The sequence below is a fragment of the Pocillopora damicornis genome, chromosome 7 (genome assembly GCF_964200805.1).
Source record: "Pocillopora damicornis chromosome 7, jaPocDami1.2, whole genome shotgun sequence".
NCBI classification, from domain to species: Eukaryota; Metazoa; Cnidaria; class Anthozoa; order Scleractinia; family Pocilloporidae; genus Pocillopora; species Pocillopora damicornis.
The window spans coordinates 18,877,317-18,899,253 of record NC_142676.1 but is presented as its reverse complement, the minus strand read 5'-3'; the positions used below and the strand labels follow the sequence as shown (position 1 = coordinate 18,899,253).

The 21,937-nt window shown below is 37.2% G+C and overlaps 2 protein-coding genes across 2 annotated transcripts; both read right to left on the bottom strand.

Moving 5' to 3' along the window:
- Positions 1-7,643: 7,643 nt before the first annotated feature.
- On the bottom strand, positions 7,644-13,235 carry LOC149043019 (uncharacterized). Its single transcript, XM_089211774.1, has 9 exons — positions 13,108-13,235; positions 12,453-12,730; positions 11,999-12,113; positions 11,314-11,436; positions 10,783-10,905; positions 10,448-10,570; positions 9,934-9,964; positions 9,193-9,319; positions 7,644-8,836 (listed from the first exon to the last, which is right to left on the bottom strand). Exons 1-9 carry the CDS (start codon positions 13,178-13,180, stop codon positions 8,330-8,332), a joined length of 1,500 nt encoding a protein of 499 aa, XP_089067900.1. The 5' UTR covers positions 13,181-13,235; the 3' UTR covers positions 7,644-8,329.
- A 5,916-nt stretch (positions 13,236-19,151) lies between these two features.
- Positions 19,152-20,336, bottom strand: LOC149043018 (uncharacterized). Its single transcript, XM_089211769.1, has 2 exons — positions 20,145-20,336; positions 19,152-19,764 (listed from the first exon to the last, which is right to left on the bottom strand). The coding sequence occupies exons 1-2, from the start codon at positions 20,215-20,217 to the stop codon at positions 19,289-19,291; spliced, it is 549 nt and encodes a 182-aa protein (XP_089067895.1). The 5' UTR covers positions 20,218-20,336; the 3' UTR covers positions 19,152-19,288.
- Between the last annotated feature and the right edge of the window lie 1,601 nt (positions 20,337-21,937).

Sequence of the window (21,937 nt, the reverse complement as noted above, 5' to 3'; positions counted from 1 at the left end):
GAGGCAATATTCTCAAAGAAAGAAGAAAAAGCGCACCTTTTCCTAAAATAGCCATGCACAGTTGTTTACCTTTGCGTAAAGGAACACTTGTTCAGGTAGTGTTCATGTTAACCCCAGAACAAAGAGTTTATTTACGTAGGGGTTATCCGCGGTAATCCGCGGCTATAATTGAAATAACTCCATTTCCTCTATTTCAATATCTATATTTATCAGTTTCGCGTAAAACGCGAAACTGAGATAGGCCTTTGCATCGATCGATTTTCCCTGGGCGAGAAAAACTGCTACGTAGCTATCGACTTGAGGGAGCTCAGAGGGAAAATGTCCTTTAGTAAATAAAAGGACTTGTTTGAAATGCATATATAAAGCTTGTGCTGGTATGCAAGTCAGATCGCGGTCGTTTTACTTTCAACTTTCAGAACTGTGTAGGCGGAAATTTAACTTACTAATTTTCCCTCTGAGCTCCCTCACGTCGATAGCTACGATAGTTACTTTCAACTTTCTGAACTGTGTGGGCGGAAATTTAACTTACTAATTTTCTTTCTGAGCTCCCTAAGAGCCAGAACCGAGTGATTTACTAAGAATGACAAATGTGATCTGTGATCATTATGCGGGTACTTCATTTATGTTTTGGTTGACTTACCTCATGCAGATCTTAAGGTCGTGCGAGGCAGTTCACCTTTTATTATTTCCTTTGGCTCGGAGGGAATCCTTTACCTTTCAAATAATAATTTATCAAAAAACAAACAAACAGCCTCACATCATGCACACTTCCAAGCCATTTTACAATGACATCAATAAGCTGGTAACGGTAGTCACACACTGCTTGGACATTTAAAATTATAACGCTGTTTTCGGTTTATGTACATCTCCATAGTCTGTTATATTCATTGCGGGTTGTTTGATCTCAATGTGAGTCCATCTATTGCCCCAAAACATTGTAGAATAACATAAGCTTTTTCAAATTGAGCCCCCAGTTCCTTTACCTCATTCTCTGTGAAAGGAAGTTTTATGGCCTAGATGCCAAATTACTGCAGTGTATACCTCCCTGACAATTTACCCAACTCGGTGCTGCATTCATTGAACGCAAATTCTTGTGCTTGAAATGAAGTGTCTTTCAACTCTCTTCGTTTCGCATTTTCTCTCTCCTTTCGGCATTGAAGTTGAAGATCTATTAGCTTGTCCGACGGTCACAGTTCCTCGAATATTTGACATGGTAAAGCTATTTTGATCGTTTGACGTTCCCTCTGTTTTGACGAAAACTTTTGTCACGTTATCCATTCTTGTTTCTGAGAGATCATTTACGCCACTTGATCATTTTACATCGCAAATCTCGCTGTTGTAATTGAGGGAAATGCTCCATCAATATTCTCCAGCACTATAACTGATCTTTTAGCGATTAAACTTCTGATCCGCTTTTCTTTGTCAGTCATTTCAGTTCTTCGAATTTTAATATATTAGACAGATTTCTTGTTCAAATATACAAGGGGCTCGGATTGCTTTGTGAAATAATATACCGGTACTGTTCTCCTTGTAAATCGGTTAAATTTCTCTCTTATCTCTAAACCCCATCGCAAGCAAATGCTGAGATTTTCTTATAATTAGAGTTGTTTATTTGATGACTTTGTCAGTCGTCTGCGTAAAAGTTCAATTTGGCACCTGCATTGACCTCTCCGCTTTTTCATGCTTCCGACTGCATCACTCACGCTTTGTGCTTTAACCAAAACGGTCCAAATCAGCATAGTTGACTGTACTCCAAGTCCAAGTCCGGCTAAACACTTTAAAAACGGAATCTAAGTTAAAAAATTGGTATGCTGGCATCAAACTCATGAAACCTTTAAAAAACAGATTACATTTATCGCGCGAAAATACAGGAGACCTTAGTAACAATTGTTACGGTATAATCTCACCGACAAACAAAAACACTACGATCCCACAAACTCAACCACTATTAAACAGCGAGTAATGTTCTTAACAAGGAGCGACTTCTAAAAACAGGACAATGCTTGTCGTTAATAAACTTAATAATAAATTAAAATAATAATAAATAATAAATTAAAATAATAATAAATAATATATTAAAATAATAATAAATAATATATTAATAATAAATTAATAATAAATTAATAAACTTTAACTTAAAAAATTGGTATGCTGGCATCAAACTCATAAAACCTTTAAAAAACAGATTACATTTATCGCGCGAAAATACAGGAGACCTTAGTAACAATTGTTATGGTATAATCTCACCGACAAACAAAAACACAACGATCCCACAAACTCAACCACTCTATTAAACAGCGAGTAATGTTCTTAACAAGGAGTGACTTCTAAAAACAGGACAATGCTTGTCGTTAATAAACTTAACTAGGCCCACACAGTCTATATCGTAGCACACCACTGACACAATCTCACTGCTGTCTCCAAAGTTCCTTAAAATAAGCAGCCTTCTGCAGTAACTCTCCCTCGGTATAACTTTCAAAACAGTCGTCGCTCCGACAACAATAACTACTCTTACTACTATATAAGTTAGTCTTTATATATCTTTATATATCACAAAGTGTTCTGCAACATTCCAGAGAGCTTACATAAGAACTATTCTATCAGTATTACATAATAAATTCGTGACTTGATAAAATTTTCTAGAAAGTTCTATGGTATGCAAGTCAGCATGGCTCAGCAGTCTTGAGATTTCTAGAAGCTTACATTTACAACAATTACTCATTACACAATCCCGCCCAGAACTGATCAGTAAAAATTCCGTGACTCCGTCTTAACTGAGTGGGTGGAGTTTCCGGCCTCCTTAACGTCGATATTAGGGGCTCGATGGAATTCGACCGATGCTTCGCCTTCTACGGTCTCCTTCGCTTCAGAGCGCATACAGACTATTATCAGCTGTGCAGGTTACCACCAACTGTACAGGCTAACACATTATACTGATGTACAGTTTTGACATCATACGTTTCAATAACCCTTGAACCTCTATCATGCTACTCCTGTAGCTGGTTTTTAGCAGTGCGTTGCAAAATTACTAATTTGTTTCTCCCGATAATGTGTTTATCATTCGGTTTTGAGGTTAAGAGTTTACATAACTTTTCCCTGTTTTAGTAAACTGATTTGAGGTCAGTTATATGAGATATGATTGACAAGTTTATCGCGGTTTTGTTCATTGAGAAGATTTTGCCAAATTAGACAAAGGTTATCGGAAATGCGTTTGAAATTAATACCATTCTGCCAAGGACCACAGGGTTGATCATTCTTATTGAAACCCTTATCTTCAATCAGTTTGTTTTCACAATTGATTGGACCTTTGCCTATAAACGCAAACCCTAGTGTATGTGGAGGAGCGAGAGTCACTGAATAAGTCAGAAATACTATTTTTTATTAAAAAAAATATTTAATTTCCTTGGTGGGCTCTACTTTAGAGGCTTGCCTCAATTTTGCCTTAGGAACTGAACCGTCATGAATATTGAGCCACTTAACGCTGCTCGCTTCATCTTGATGGTTCTTGTAACGTGCTGTATTATCGAACTCCTCCATATGGTAAGAAACATACAGGCACCAGGAAATCAAGGACCTTTTACGGAACCCACAAGAACCATTCATGATCAGAGTGTCTTAGGAACAGCCAGGGAACCCACTGCTCGTCGTAGCGGAACTGTAGAAAGGACGGAACAACACGGAAATACAACTCCTTGCGGTGTAACAGCAAGAAGACGACATCCACAAGAATACGACGAGCATTTTTCATAACAAAGTAAGACAATTGTATGATAATGCCTTTTATATTTTTTATCATCGTACTTTCTGTCATGTTCTTCTTCTCTTATATATTTGCACTTCTTATAGTGGACGCGGAACTGCCTGTTTTAAGGCTTTTTTTACGGTTGGGAATAAAAGCGAAACTCTCCTCGGTCACGCGCTAAATGTGTATGACTTTTTTGAGAATAACTGATAACGCATTTAAACAATTCAGCATCCGATGGCCTCAGTGCAACAATTGGACATGGGAAGGTTTTTTGGCTTTTTTTAAAATATGAAAGACTGGAAAAGTGCATTGTGGCATTTTAAACAAATTTTACACTTTCTCTTACCAGGCAATTCTAAGTAGCTACTGCGTTCCTGTGCGTGACAGCATTATCCTGAATATAAAATGACACTACCGTGGGACCACGACAACAAACTTTGTGTTTTTGATTGAGTGAGTGCACTGATTTGATAGAACTACCAGGACTTCAGCCTAGGTGAACCAGAAAGGATAGACAACACTTCCCTATACTGAACATTAATGAAAAGCAAAGTATGCTATATATCCCAGAAGTGCTCAGGCATTATGCTGAATGCCAGGACTTCAGCCTGGGTGAACCAGAAAGGATAGACAACATTTTCCTATTTTAACCATGAATGAAAAACTGAAGCCCCATTTACACTACTGATTGTAACCCGTTTACACGGGTTGAAAAGAGCCCTAGGGCCTGGTAATTTGTACACTGTTCACACTACTGATTCTCGGTAACCGGACCAGGTTTTTATTTGAGCCTTCGGTATCTTTCCTTATCGCTCAGTGGTAAATACACAAAAGGGTGCGCGAAGGAAAGAAACATAGCTTACATTATGGCTACCACTCTTTTACCATTTCCTTTTATGAGGAGAGTGACTCCCTTTTCAGGGGAAAACTCTGCAGAAATATTGAACCGCTTTAGAAGAAAACGGAGAAGGAAAATTTTCAAGTGGTCAATGCTTTTAGTGATCATCATAATGAGCCAATGCAAGATCGAGAGAACCATATGGAAGCTTCCTAGAACAGGTGTTTGGTTTCAGCTTGTATTGAAAGAATTTTCAGACCAAGAATGGTACGAAAACTTTCGCTTGTCCAGGGAAACATTTCAATTTCTAATAGAATAATTTAATCCAGAACTGAAATCGCAAGACACAAAGATGAGAAAAGCTGTTGAAGTAGAATAGAAAGTGGGTCTGTTCTTGTACTTCATTGCTTCAACTGCAAGTTACAGAACACTTTCTAACCTGTTTGGTTTATCCAGGGGCTTTGTTTACACTTGTATCCGCAAGGTAGCCGCTCCAGTGGTAAGAAAACTTAAGCCAAAGTATCTGTCCATTGCTAAAGGAGATGAACTCACTCTTGTGATAGCTAATTATAAGGAGAAATGGGGTTTCCCATGTGTGCTGGAGCAATCGATGGCACACATATACCAATTTCAACACCACAGCAAAATCATGCAAGTTACAACAACAGGAAATGGTACCACAGTATTGTAATGCAAGCTCTTGCAGACAGTAATTACCTATTCCACGATATTTTTGTAGGGTGGCCAGGAAGTGTATGTGACGCAAGGGTCTTTTCTAACTCGCAACTGTACGCTCTGGGGTGTAGAGGGAGGTTATTTCCATCTGATATGAAAGAAGAAATTTTGGGGAAGGAAATTCATCCTGTTATCTAACCAGTTCCAGCCTACCCCATGTTAAATTGGCTACTTAAAGATTAGCCAGAGAATGTTAACTCCCCCATTAATTCTTGCTAAAAACATTTTGGAAACTATGAAATTAAAGAGCTGTATTCACCTCTTCGTCTCAGCTTCTGAGGATTCACGGAGACTCACACACACTGTTTCAAATGACTTCTCCATTTTTGTTTTCATGGAACTTTTTGGCGTGGCACCTGTGATGTACTTAGATCTCTTCCTTTCAGAAATACTATCATCAGTGTCTGAGACAACATCACCTTCTTTCTCAGAATTCAGTTCTGAGCCATTTTCCGAGGTTTCTGTTCCTAGCAATAAAGATAGTTATAACAGTAAATAACAGTAAATGAGTATGTTGCAGTTAATTTTTGTTTCCAGTTAAATTTTATTTTTTCCTTATTTAAAACTCATTATCATACATCATATACCTAAAAACAACGGAAAAATGAAATTTAACTGAAACAAAAAAGTAACTCCAACATGTACATGCACCACACAATCTGAAAACCTCTAGTTAACTCTCCTTCCCATCCTCATTATTTTTCTTCAACTGGCAGATTATCTAGTAAAGATACACGGATTATATTCATTTGGTGTATGATTTGAAAACTAACAGAGATAAAATGAAATTCATAAAACTTGTTCTGATTGATAATCTAAAAACACAACAGCAACCTTCCTTTGTCAGCCAGTACTTCCAAGCCCATCTGACTGGAGGTGGCGGAAGCTCAACGACTCATGGTCACCATTCTGAACAGCTCTACCGCAAGCAAAGGAATCTTGTCACGAACTCATTCGATGCGACTACAGAGCCTCATGTAAAGGACGATGCAAGTGCTTAAAGGTTAATTTGGCATGCACCGGAAACTGTGGCGGCAAGTTCTAACAGCCACAAATATTTACAACGGTGTCACTAACGATTAGAGTAGATCGACTAAGAATTAGGCATTACATCAATCGTTTGTCAAATTTTGGTTAGATAGGAGAACATTTTAGGATTTCACCTACAGCGCCGTTCAGAGAAGTGCTGCAGAACAATTTACCACAGGCATCCCAAATCTGTTAACCAAAAATTATTTATAATAGCTCGTTAATGACTGAAGTAACGGAAGAGAATGTCAAATCAAGCAAAGACATGAGCTTTATGTTTCTAAGATAACCAAGTTTTACCAATAGTGATTCAGAAAATAATGTAGACAGGTATATTTAACGTTTGACCACAGGGTACCCAAACATTATGATAAATATCAAAGAGGATAGTACCGTAATGGCATAAGATGAATACGAATGGATAGAAAATGACTCGGTGGTTATGTTTGAAGGCTTTTGTCGCAAATTTCCCTAAGCAATGTCGTTTATTAAGGGGATTATTTTTTATTCTTAGCCTCGTTTCCTTATTAGCGATTTTCTGACATGCGTGGTTCTCGTCACCAAAAGTTAATTTGGATTGGCCCTATGTCAGTGTTGCGGCAAAGTTTCATGCTTTTATCATTAATTTGAGCAATTCAGTGTTTTTTTGGTCGATCACAGCTGGACTACACGAGGAGGCACAAGCACTATGTTTTCTCTTTATCATTATTTAATTTTATTTATTTATTTATTTATTTTGCTACCCACGGTATTCCTTAGTTGCTGCCAAAATAATTTCCGTTACCAACACAGAGTAAAAGCTATAGAGTGTTTAAGATCATCTAGAACCCAGCGTTTGCTTTAGGACTGCCCACCCTGCACATCATTTCCTCTTCAGGTCTTTTTTACTCGTGCGTTATTAAGGAAAATTCGCCTCAAAAGATAAAACGGGAAATTTTATCAACTAATAGATTCTCGAGTTTCCTGTAGACATATTGAAAATTCCTAATCAAATTCACAATATCTCTGACTAGGAGCGTCATCTAGTTTTTGTGTTTTGCTTAAATAAATATATTTGTAGAGTGATAATTATTTTTGTATTTCACCTGTGCACCTCCGTGGCCAACACTTTTCACTACGATTTTTGACATGTTCATGCTACTAGAATTGTTTTTTGGCTGAAAACGTTTCGATGCATCTGATACCCAGAAAGTTCGACCAGAAATTGTACTCGCCGTGGCATATTTTTTTCCAACATCTTGGGGCTTTCAGTTCTAGGACCAATCACAGCGAAAAAATCAGACGATACTTTAAAGATTGCAGGAACAACAAAGTTTAATGAAACTGTGAATTAACTACTATGCTCTAACTATTTTTAGCAAATTACGCTAAAAAAAACGGGCACTACATGTACTAAAACATCAACCTGTAACCAATAGAATCCGAGTCTATTTTAAGGTTTTCCACTCTTTAACCAGCTACAAAAATACACAAGATCAATCAGTTCAGTATTCAAAGAGGTGGAATTTAACTTTTCCATGCTCTAAGAGCAAGATATTGTCACTGCTAGAAAATTTTGAGCTCGATGATCTATCAATGCCGATGAATATTCGAATCGTTTTAGCCATTTCTAGTCTAAAACAATGAAGTTTTGAGGTGAACAAGAACGATGGCTTTCGAGGGACCTAACACTGCTGTTTCTGTTGCATAAAAGCCAAGTGGCAATTAATCAGAATTCATCTTTTTTTTCGGAAATATTTCAAAACTTTGTTTGATATAGCTGAGGTCGTTAATATTTCATTAAAAAAACGTCTTAAATATCCTTGTATATTGAAGTATAAGAGATTTGGGGATATCTACATATCTCTTTAAGAGTTTAAATGTGTAGTTACTATATATTTAGGGCTTTTTCACGACCGTTTCCCTGGACTGTTTTGTCACAAAAAGATTTCTCCAAGGTGAAACAAGCGTGGTTTACGGACTTAAAACAACAAAGGATAGTTTTATTGCACCAATATGTACCCCATGGCTTTTATACTCTTGTGTCCTTTGCGTGCCTCGTTTCCACAAGATTTTGCGTCATTAGGGTGACTTCCTATTCCAAATCCAATCAAAGAGTTGCACGAGTGGTAGTTGTTCTGGTCTTTGCTAACAATACCAATTCTGACTTTAGAACGATTACTTCTACCACTAAAGGCATTGAATCCTTCCTTGTTACAGTTGTACTGTAAAGAGGCGTTGCTGCCAATCAACTTTTTCCACTCGTCACGACCTAGCGACGTGTTTCGGTATTGGCCATCAGCAATTATCGAGTGCAGAGAGTCAGCCAGCCTGTTGATAACAATAAATCTGAGCTGTTGGTTGATCTTCATTCCAAGACAGATCTTGGAGAAGGATGTGTTCCAGTAGGTGGGTAGCTTTGATTCTTGTTCGTCAAACCCAGTCTCTCCATCGCGAAGGTTGAATTCTTCATAATTACTCCAATAACATGCACGATAACGGAAGGTGGTCTGAAATAGAGAAGCAATTAATTTTTTAAATTTTTTTCTCCGAATTGATAGGTTTTCTGCTGTCGACGTCCTGTAGTGTATCTGCTTTTAACCGAATTATGATCTCGATGGTTTATATTTCTTATCTAGCTGTTACATGATACCAGAGACAAATATGTTAGGATAATTAAGACATTTTTTTTCAGTCACTACACACAAGTTTTGAAATTTATGTTGAACAACGTCTGTTCTTCGTGCATTATCTTCTCGATGAAAAATAAAAGGCATACGTATGTAACACGCAGGTTTTTAACTTGCAATGTTTTGAAAGAGAGCGCGTTTATACACGAGATGAATTATTTAATAAAGGTATACACCTTTCTGCCGTCAATCTTCATAACTGGTGTCCATCCTCCATCTCCACACCCGAAATTTCCCATGTGACAGAAAACGGACAATGGTTGGGAATCAACAAGAAGGGTAACCACCCCACTCACATTGGATCTTTTAAATCAAAATGAAAAAAAAAAAACAACAACAATTAACAAGAACAATGATGGTGAAATAAGACGAGCTTATAAAAATAATTATCATAGCTACAACGGTGGCAGTGAAAATGACAATGGGAGAGATACTGGGTGATAATAATAATAATGATGATTTAACAAATAAGCAAATGAAAAGTTGATCCTTCAGACGTCGATATCTGCGAAACAAAAACAACAGCCTTCATAACAACAATGCTCGGTTATTTGTCCTGGAATCAAACAGGTTTTCGAGTGCAAAAGATATTTTTTACCTCTTCTCTGAGGAGAGTAGTGCACTCCACTTAAATGAATCAAGGTTTAAAGGAGGACTTTCTCCGCATATGGAATGTGGCTTGAAAATTGGGATATATTCGGTGACGTGATGGGCTTAAACTAATTGCTGGCAAGTGGAATGTTTGATCATGACAGGACGGATAATGCATGCACTGTAAGTACCTCCCGTTGTTCCGTACAAAGCCTTAGAAAAGTTTTCTAAGGCTTTGTATGGGACAACGGGAGGTACTTACAGTCCACGCGTTTTTCCGTCCCGTCATGACTCTGAAAATAATATCGAATACAAATCTTACGTACAAGTAATGAATTTCTTTACACGAGGAAGCTCCTGCAAGAAGTTTAAAAATACCTTTGATTAGTAGAAATTGTGAACTTGTTTTAGGTACATCTTAATCCATCATTGGCAGCATGCCTTCTTCAAATACATCATTGATAAGAAACAGCGTCGGGAGAGGATCGATTGTTGTTACCAATTACTGGATGAGGTTGAGTATGATATCTTGAATTATCAAAACCGAGATCTGAGTTGTCTTCTGAAGCCAATGGACGAGGGAGATCACGCAGACACAGACTCAAGGTTTAATGAATCGTGATTTCATGCGAAAACCGAATTCAATAATCTTCTCATTACAAGGATTTTTAAAAAATCTGAGTTTGCAAACGTTTTAAAACACTACACGGAAGAGGGACTCAGAAACTTATAAGGGTTATGAGGCTCAGTAAAAGAGCAGTAGTATCGCCATTGTATCAAAATTCGTAGTTAGACTTTTCACAAGCTGATTTTCCTCTATATTTCGACCCCAGTGTTTACCTTTACATTCTCGTCCATTTCCAGTGAATCCAGGTCTACATGTACAGTTGTAAGACCCTTTGATATTGGTGCAAAACCCATCAGAGCTGCATTTGTGTAACCCAGGAACACATTCGTCGATGTCTGAACAAAAAATACACGAATAAATAAAAATAAATTATCTTATAGAAAAAAAAACATAGAAGCACCAACAACTGTAAAACCAACAATAATTAGGTAAGCCTCCTTTACATACTGTTCTTAATATCACGGTAAACGTAGTTTTTGTTTTATCAGAAAGTTCGAAATTAGAAAATCCGCCTCCTTTGCTCAATATTCTCAAAAGTAACACATACCCTCGCATTCTCTTCCACTCCCAGTGAATCCAGGTTTACATGTACAGTTGTAAGACCCTTTGGTATTGTTGCAATAGGCATCAGGGCTGCAAGAGTGTGACCCTCCGACACACTCATCGATGTCTATAGATATAAAGCCGACAAAAAATTGACGAAAATGTATAAAAGATTTAAAAGGTCAGAAGCATTACTTGATATTCGTATTTGATTTGCACAGCATTAATATTTGTTGTTGAGAACATCAAATAGGTTTCTGTAGCCATACGACAGTCTGTCCGGCAACAAAGGATGAATGAAACCAACAAACAGTGATGAGCAAATTGATTCCAATTGATGCAAAAACACTTTGGTGATCAAGAATAAAATTTTTCAATGTGGTTTCGTCCATATATATCTCTGCCCGCGTTCAGTTTCACTATACATTTTCTTGCTGAGAGGATCGAGATGTAAGTTATTATCCCTTTGTGGATAATTTGCAAAGATAAGCTTAATTTTTTTCATCACATAATTGTTAATAGATCAAACAACTACCTTTGCATTCTTGTCCATTTCCCGTGAATCCATGTTTGCACGTGCAATTGTATGACCCTTTCGTATCGTTGCAAAACGCATTAGAGCTGCATTTGTGTAGCCCACGAACACATTCGTTTATGTCTGAACAAAAAAATACACAAATAAATGGGTAGGCCTCCTTCAAATACTCTTTTTAACAGGGTAAACGTAGTTTTTGTTTTCTCATGATCGCTAAACATCATTTTTGCTTTTTACAGACTGAAAAAAATGTATTCGAAATGAATCGATCAACAGCCACCTCGTAAGTCACAAGCAGTACTTATGAGCCGCGAAACAGTCATATATTCCCTCTTTTTAATCCAGAAAGTTCTACTTTTTGCTTGTGGTTCATGTATTTTACTATTGTTTCCGTCCACTTTCAGTGCAGCTCAGAAGAAGATATGTGAAGACGAATAAGGAGAAGGAGATGACGAGAAGAAAAGACAAAAAACCAAAAATTCGCTATAGAGTTGTGTTTTTGAAGAAACTGCGACATAGGCCTATTGTTCGTCGGTTCTTACTGACTAATAAGGGAGCTTTAAGCTACATGAGGAAAGAAGAAGCTCTTTTGTTCTTCGAGACCCAATTAACAAGGAACGCGGCAAAGTTTTTCCTTGTTGTTAAACTGAAGGCCTCAAGTTATCAACATTGGAGTTGTGTTTACCTCTTTCGCAAATTGGACCCTCAAATCCAGCGGTACAAAGACACCGATAACCTTTCTTAGTAAATCCGCTTTGGCAAGTAGCATTGTTCTTACAAGGATTTTGAACACAATTGCTCTGACAGAAAAAAAAAACCGTTGTCATTGTCATTACCATTATCATTGTTATAATTATTTTCAACACCCAATAATCAACTGCACCGCTAAGATCATCAATATCGCCATCGTTATCCTTGTAATCATAGTTGTCCTTCTATTTCTATATTTTTCCAAAAACTTTGAAATGCTTTGTCTTTGAAGAGATTTTGGTGAAGAGCACAGACACAGTATTACCGCTAATGTCTTGAAAGAGTGAAAACAACTCAAGTTCGTAATTTAAGGTCAACATGAGACTAAGAGGTTTGAAAAGAAAAACAAAATAAACCAATCTGAATCTTAAATTGAAAGTTATATTTACCTCAGCTGCACGATAAGAATACATCTCTTGGTCTATCAACCTTTCTTCGTGTCCTTCATGAGTAGCATTGTTCAGTTCACATTTATAGTTTCCATTTCCATCTGGCTGTGTATAAAGATTAATGCTGACGCAATTGGGCTCCAAATAACACAAGTTTTCACAGAACCTGGAAACTGTTATTTCTACGGTGCGAATTGTGTGGTTTACGAGGCGTTTCCCTTCAAATGCTTTCTCAGGCCCAAACTCCAAATTGCGACACTGGTCTGCGATACAGACGTCTTTTAAGTGGAAATAATAAATACATTAAACGAAACATTGTTGCTTTTGATGATGTTAAGAATTATGGAAAATGTGGTTAGTGACATTTCATTATCAGTTGTGTTAGACTTGAATGTTTTCCTTCGTCTATTTTTTCTATTTTGTAGAAAGTGTTTAAAAGGAAAGAGATATAGAAACCCTCGACAGTGTCTCTGGTTTACATAACTTTCTCCCAAGTCTCTCAAATTTTAACATTTCTTCAGTAAATATACGTGTATAAAGCTAATTTCTGACCTAATGACGAATTCTTCCAATTTGAATATAACGTTTCCCAAAAAGTAATGATGACTTAAACCAAAGAAAACGTGAATTGGATATGAGTCATACTGAAACTAACCTTGTGACCTGACAGCCTTGGGTATCATAAAGCAGAGCTCCAATAAAAGAAGGGAGACAGAAGCAGAATACATGATACGGAACACGATTAAAAAAGGCCTGGCCCTTAAAACGTATGCCTAAAACAGTAGAAATTTGGCTGTCACTGGTAAAACTATTAGCTGTCAAACTGTTTCGTATGTCAACTGTTCTGTCTTAGTTTATACACGTAAAAATATTTGCTTAGAATGCTGCTCGGTTCAGCAATAATTTGCCTGTCAATTGCCATAATAAAGTTTTGTCACATTATTCTGTGATCTGACATGCTATCATAAAAACTGATAAATAACAGTTATAATTATGCAGCCGTGTTACACGTCAGCCAATTCACTTCCACGACACTTTTCATATCCATACTGTCGTATGGTCGTCAGTAAACGGTAAATGAAATTTCCTAAATGATACGCACACTGATGTTCAAACCGTTTGTGCTGAATTAAGATAAAATGGACCTGAAAGAATTTTTTTTAACGAGGTGGTCTCAAAAAAAATTATGAGGCATAGGTTACCCGACTTTCCCACAATTTTGTATTCAAAACAAAATCGAGCAGACGTTTAGACCGGAAAAGCTTGCAAAATTTCTGTATCACAATATAATTGACTAAATTGATTCCTCGTTGAAAATCTGCGTGTTAAAGAAATGGAGAGATGTAAACCTAACTTGTGAAAATGAAGAATTTATTTGATGACCTCCTAATTTTTCACTTCTACACATACACAACAGCTGGCATTTTGAATCTTTGTTAAATTATCATACAACAATTGTTTATTTTGGTGCTGGTAAGAACTTCCTGTGTGTAATTATATTCATTCTCCATAATTTTCAGCTACTGTTTAACAAATAGAGAAGCCTTGACTACGCTCTGTTTTATTATTAAGCGTGCAGGAAGCGGCTAGAGCATGGAAAAAGTGTAGGGAGAAACACGAGACGTAGACGTCCCAGTTCTTGAGACTTAAGCCGCTTCTTAAGTGCTTTACAACAGAACAGAGCTGGTCAAGGCTTCTCTATTTATTTTATGATAAAGAATCCGCTTAATTCCCCACGTATTACATTTAGTCAAGACAAAGTTTATCTCAAAAGCGAACAACAGTGTCGTCAGCATGCTCTCTACTCTCATTAAGCACGCTACAATAAGCCAATCAGTTAGCCGCAAATTAATGCAGCCGTTAGGCGTAGAACTGACAGGTGTTAACCGTCAGTTGTTAACAAAGCTAACTGAAAAAGTTCGATGTTTTAGACTTGACGGAAAGAAATTAAATGATAGCCTTAACAAAGCAAAAATTTTTACCTTTACTTATAAAAGCCATCAGCCCACTGAGACTTACTAGTAAACAGTTATATGTTATCGCGGAAATTAAAAATATCTTACCCGAAAAAACAGTTGTTCCCGAGTTATAATATGGAAATCAAAGGGAGATTGGAAGACGTTATCGATGATTTACGGGAGGAACTATGGTGGTCATCCGTTAAGAGTGGGAACTCCAGGCATATACAGACTGGAGTCAATTTCCAGTTCTTACTCTTACATGTACAGCATTTCCACTCATTCGTGCGTCGAACTATTTGATATTCTGCTGAACTTGTTTTGACTAGCTTGTTTAAATGTAAACAATAATATCTTAAACGACTTTGAATATATGACAATCATTATTGTGTAGTTACAGTAAAGAGAAACTATTCCACGTGTTGCCAAATGCGCCTATTTTAGTAAATTAAATAGAGGGTGTGAATGGGGTTAACCGACTAGCGACAAAGGGCGTAAAAAATTACTGACTACCGACGAAACGGGGGAAAAAATTACCGACTAGCGACATAGAAATTCTAACCGACAACCGACATGGTCAGACGTGATAGGGATGTTTGTATCAGAAAGAACAGCATTTTGATGATTTCTAGCTCAGAAAATCCTTCTTCACCCGACGTAACCACATTAATTCCAAATTTAGCCGAATTATAGAATTTCTTGTCTTCAAATTAGTCTAAATCCACGGGATTCTTCTTTTCGGTGAGCAGCGTGGGCTCATTTCTAGAACAGCGGCTCGTAATTGGGCTGACAAGACGCCCTGCTGTCTCATTTCAAGAACAGCGGATCACAATCGAGCCAACGAGACGCCCTGCTGTTGTCTTTCTATTGCTCGTTGTTTGTTCATGCGGTCGGGTCATGACTGGGATTGCTAAAGTCATCGTGAGTTTTTTCGAAAAGGTGAAGAAGTCGCCATCGAACGTCATCGAAGAAGCTCATAGAGGAGTATCTGAACTAAAAAAACATTTTACGGAGTTTTTAGGACTAAAGGAGCAGGCACATCAATATGGAATTGGCGGATTTTCGTTAAAGTTATTTCGCCTGGCGAAATCGCCTGCGGGCAAATGCGAAAATTTTGCAGTTGTGACGGAGGGGCAATGGCAGCTTGAACTTCCAAATTTAATATCGGATGAAAGTAGCAGTGAGCTCAACGATAAGTGTGGAACGCGTGCAGCGGAGTTTGATGAATCACTTTAGTTCTGTAGTTAAATATTAAGCTCAAATATTAATGTGGTTAAACTCTGGTTCCACCGTTTTTTGTTTGTTGTTTTGTGGAGTGGAATGTTTTTTTTTTCTTTTTCACCGTCCATTTGAATGCGAAAATTGAGAAGAAAAATCTCTACAAAGAAGTAGCGAGTAAATCAGTTTATAAGCTTCTTTCTGATTAATTGGTGAATGAACAACAGTGTAGCTTAACATATTAAAGACCCCGTTTATTTATACACGCCCTTAAATTTATTCGTTTCTGAAAACCAGACGTTCAAATAATATTCAATTCTCTCCTCGAGGGAAGCTACGCACGAGAGATTTCGCTCGATGTGCACGTTTTATACATCTTGACGAGCATTTGCTGATAAGAACTGTGTAAGTTTCTCAAAAGCCTACTAAAGAGAAAACTTAAAACACACGGTATTTAATACTTTAGTACACATTATCCAAGAGGTCACAAACTGGACCGGAAAGCCAGTAGTGTTGCTGAAGGCGCCGGCTACATCTGATAAAAGCAAGCAGAAGTCAATGAACGACACTGAGAAGAAAGGTGACGAGTCAAAAGTGAGAAGGAAACGGAAATCACGAGAAGAAGCCAAAGAAGATGAAAATCTGGCAAAGAGGATCATGACTGAAGGAGGTGACATCGAGAGAAACGAAAGGCAACAAGGAGACCTTCAAAAGTTTCAGGATGGTAGGGCTGAATTAGCACTTGTAGTTCGTTTACCTGATTTTCAAAAGTCATAAACTTCGCTACTTTGGAAATTCTGTGGTATTCCTTGTTTATAAACACTGCCTTGTTTATACAACGAAAAACGCTCACTTGGTGCGTTCGCTATGTAAAGATAGTTTCTTTTAAATTCCGGCTAAAAACTGTATTATTATCACTTTGATGGGCATTGTGGCGCATTTTGCGTGCTAAAATAAAGAATTTGCCGAGCTAAAATGTATTTTTAAAAATAAACCAAGACAACCAATGTTCGCGCCGTCTTCTTGTAGCGTTGGTAAAAGAAACCGTGGAGCTATTTTTAAAGCCCAAATCATGGCTGAAAACACAGAAAACAAAAAAAAATTTGTAAATGAAGATTTTAGGTATATGAAAATTTCATATATTTGCACTGCGGTGGAGAGATGAAATTAGGAGATCCTCGCAGCTAAGAACACTACTGAAACGAGTAGTTGTGAATAGGACCTGAAAAAAAAATTTTGGCCCGTACGGGATTTGAACCCATGACCTCTGCCATACCGGTGCAGCGCTCTACCAATTGAGCTAACAAGCCAACTAGGAGCTGGTCAATGAATTGGGTACAAATAAACATCCAAGTGAATGAAGATTTTAGGCATATGAAAATTTCACATATTTGCACTGCGGTGGAGAGATGAAATTAGGAGATCCTCGCAGCTAAGAACACTACTGAAACGAGTAGTTGTGAATAGGACCTGAAAAAAATTTTTCAGGTCCTATTCACAACTACTCGTTTCAGTAGTGTTCTTAGCTGCGAGGATCTCCTAATTTCAAATTTGTAAATTCTCAATCTTCTCAGGTAGGGAAGAAGATCTTAAAAAGTTAGATGCTGATTCCATGGCCGATAGCGAAGTGCATGTAAGTTTTGCGGATTCAAGAAAAACAAACTCTGTTTAACCAATTATGCCAAACTGTCAGTCTTGCAATTGCACAATTACTTTCAATACTTACAAATAATATAAGTTAATCCATTTTTTCTTTCACGTCTTTTACGATTCTTCACAACACACATAGGGGAAGATCTTGTAATTTTTAGCCAGCTTTGGTATCAACCAAAGCTGGCTAGCTTTTAGCGTTGGTATTTTCATTGTGCGAAAATAAGAGCCCGGCATTCAAGTTATAAACGCTCGCTGTCAAGTTTTTTTTTTTTTCAGTTTTTTTTTTCTCAATACCCTCCAAAGTTATAATGATAGTAAATGGTGAAACAGAGAATTAACTCTGAAGTGTAAATTAAAGTGCTATTTAAACCCATGAATAACCCATTGGGCGTTAGCCCTAATAAAGGGAAACAGGGAACCACACGAGGCAAAGAAAAAATCTTTTGACCTCGGTGGGAATCGAACCCACGACCTCCGGATTAGATCTACCGTTACTCTGCCGACTGAGCTACGAGGTCGCACAGAGAAAGTCGGGGACGATTTAGGATGGTGAATCGCGGCGAAGAGAAAGTAAGGGTGCATATGAATGTTGTGCCGCGTAGCCCTTTATTAGGGCTAACGCCCAATGGGTTATTCATGGGTTTAAATAGCACTTTAATTTACACTTCAGAGTTAATTCTCTGTTTCACCATTTGTGTTCCCAGTGCTACGCGGCACAACATTCATATGTACCCTTACTTTCTCTTCGCCGCGATTCACCATCCTAAATCGTCCCCGACTTTCTCTGTGCGACCTCGTAGCTCAGTCGGCAGAGTAACGGTAGATCTAATCCGGAGGTCGTGGGTTCGATTCCCACCGAGGTCAAAAGATTTTTTCTTTGCCTCGTGTGGTTCCCTGTTTCCCTTTATTAGGGCTAACGCCCAATGGGTTATTCATGGGTTTAAATAGCACTTTAATTTACACTTCAGAGTTAATTCTCTGTTTCACCATTTGTGTTCCCAGTGCTATAATGATAGTAATAGAGTTTATGGGTTTCTCTTTGTAGGGGCAGGGCAAAACCTAGGGACAATTCAAAAGAAACTGAAGGATCGGATTTTTTTTTTTCAGCTCTGAAGGATTTGAATGGCAGTGTTGCACTAAGCGAAGTGCAAATCAAGTGTGGCATATGTTCAAAAAGCTATGCTTGTCGTCACACAGACAGGACATTTAATGGAAAAGTCAGCTACTTCAAAGCGAGTAAGTAATGATCACTTATCTTTACATATTTTATCAGACTTATGATAAATTAGCGTTCGTGACAGTCTTGCCTGTTAAGTCCTTTAACTATTTTAATATATATTTTGTATTTTTATTCACACTTGAAAATGACCTCATAGAGGTCGAAACGTGACTTTTTAGCGTTAATTTTTATAAAATTTATGAAATTACTCATCCAGAATTGACGAAAAGTAGCTAAACTTAGAGAGATAAGAGACGAATAATCATCATCAAAGAATTACAATGGGAGCACTTATTGAAAAACGTCAACGAGACGACTTTTTTTAATACTGAAAGGTTAAAAGCGGCTGGAAACCGAGAGAGGGATGCTTAGAGCATGGAAATTCGTAATATCTAAACTAAATACTTAAATAATTACAGACCACTTCGACAAGTGTCTAAGCAGAAAGAACAAGAATGATGCCACTCTTAAGAGTCAAGGTTTTTCAAGATTTTCCTTGTTGTTAGTTATCAACAATGGAGTTGTGTTTACCTCTTTCGCAAATTGGACCCTCAAATCCAGCGGTAGAAAGACACCGATAACCTTTCTTAGTAAATCCGCTTTGGCATGTAGCATTGTTCTTACATGGATTTTGAACACAATTGTTCTGACAGAAAAAAAAAAACTGTTGTCATTGTCATTATCATTATCATCATTATAATCATTTTCAACATCCAATAATCAACTGCACCGCTAAGATCATCAATATCGCCATCGTTATCCTTGTAATCATAGTTGTCCTTCTATTTCTATATTTTTCCAAAAACTTTGAAATGCTTTGTCTTTGAAGAGATTTTGGTGAAGAGCACAGACACAGTATTACCGCTAATGTCTTGAAAGAGTGAAAACAACTCAAGTTCGTAATTTAAGGTCAACATGAGACTAAGAGGTTTGAAAAGAAAAACAAAATAAACCAATCTGAATCTTAAATTGAAAGTTATATTTACCTCAGCTGCGCGATAAGAACACATCTCTTGGTCTATCAACTTTTCTTCGTGTCCTTCATGAGTAGCATTGTTCAGTTCACATTTATAGTTTCCATTTCCATCTGCCCGTGTATAAAGATTAATGCTGACGCAGTCGGGCTCCATATAACACAAGTTTTCACAAAACCTGGAAACTGTTATTTCTACGGTGCGAATTGTGTGGTTTACGAGGCGTTTCCCTTCAAATGCTTTCTCAGGTCCAAACTCCAAATTGCGACACTGGTCTGCGATACAGACGTCTTTCAAATGGAAATAATAAATACATTAAACGAAACATTATTGCTTTTGATGATGTTAAGAATTATGGAAAATGTGGTTAGTGACATTTCATTATCAGTTGTGTTAGACTTGAATTTTTTTCTTCGTCTATTTTATTTTTATTTTGTAGAAAGTGTTTAAAAGGAAAGAGATATACAAACCCTCGACAGTGTCTCGGGTTTGCATAACTTTCTCCTAAGTCTCCCAAATTTTAACATTACTTCGGCAAATATACGTGGATAAAGCTAATTTTCTGACCTAATGACGAATTCTTCTAATTTGAATATAACGTTTCCCAAAAAGTAACGATGACTCAAACCAAAGAAAAGATGAATTAGATATGAATCATACTGAAACTAACCTTGTGATCTGACAGCATTGCGTGTCACAAAGCAGAGTTCCAATAAAAGAAGGAAGACAGAAACAGAATACATGATACGGAACACGATTAGAAAAGGCCTGGCCCTTAAAACGTATGCCTGAAACAGTAGAAATTTGGCTGTCACCGGTAAAACTATTAGCTGTCAAACTGTTTCGTATGTCAACTGTTCTGTCTTAGTTTATACACGTAAAAATATTTGCTTAGAATGCTGCTCGGTTCAGCAATAATTTGCCTGTCAATTGCCATAATAAAGTTTTGTCACATTATTCTGTGATCTGACATGCTATCATAAAAATTGATAAATAACAGTTATAATTATGCAGCCGTGTTACACGTCAGCCAATTCACTTCCACGACACTTTTCATATCCATACTGTCGTATGGTCGTCAGTAAACGGTAACTGAAATTTCCTAAATGATATGCACACTGATGTTCAAACCGTTTGTGCTGAATTAAGATAAAATGGACCTGAAAGAATTTTTTTTAACGAGGTGGTCTCAAAAAAAATTATGAGGCATAGGTTACCCGACTTTCCCACAATTTTGTATTCAAAACAAAATCGAGCAGACGTTTAGACCGGAAAAGCTTGCAAAATTTCTGTATCACAATATAATTGACTAAATTGATTCTTCGTTGAAAATCTGCGTGTTAAAGAAATGGAGAGATGTAAACCTAACTTGTGAAAATGAAGAATTTATTTGATGACCTCCTAATTTTTCACTTCTACACATACACAACAGCTGGCATTTTGAATCTTTGTTAAATTATCATACAACAATTGTTTATTTTGGTGCTGGTAAGAACTTCCTGTGTGTCATTATATTCATTTCCATAATTTTCAGCTACTATTTAACAAATAGAGAAGCCTTGACTACGCTCTGTTTTATTATTAAGCGTGCAGGAAGCGGCTAGAGCATGGAAAAAGTGTAGGGAGAAACACGAGACGCAGACGTCCCAGTTCTTGAGACTTAAGCCGCTTCTTAAGTGCTTTACAACAGAACAGAGCTGGTCAAGGCTTCTCTATTTATTTTATGATAAAGAATCCGCTTAATTCCCCACGTATTACAATTAGTCTAAACAAAGTTTATCTCAAAACCGAACAACAGTGTCGTCAGCATGCTCTCTACTCTCATTAAGCACGCTACAATAAGCCAATCAGAATCCTTTTTTAGAATAGTTCAAATAATCTGACTAGTCGACTAAGTAAATTAATGCAGCCGTTAGGCGTAGAACTGACAGGTGTTAACCGTCAGTCGTTAACAAAGCTAACTGAAAAAGTTCGATGTTTTAGACTTGACGGAAAGAAATTAAATGGTAGCCTTAACAAAGCAAAAATTTTTACCGTTACTTATAAAAGCCATCACCCCACTGAGACCTACTAGTAAACGGTTATATGTTATCGCGGAAATTAAAAATATCTTACCCGAATAACAGTTGTTCCCGAGTTATAATATGGAAATCAAAGGGAAATTGGAAGACGTTATCGATGATTTACGGGAGAAACTATGGTGGTCATCCGTTAAGAGTGGGAACTCCAGGCATATAAGACTGGAGTCAATTTCCAGTTCTTACTCTTACATGTGCAGCATTTCTACTCATTCGTGCGACGAACTATTTGATATTCTGCTGAAATTGTTTTGACTAGCTTGTTATAAATGTAAACAATAATATCTTAAACGACTTTGAATATATGAAAATCATTATTGTGTAGTTACAGTAAAGAGAAACTATTCCACGTGTTGCCAAATGCGCCTATTTTAGTAAATTAAAT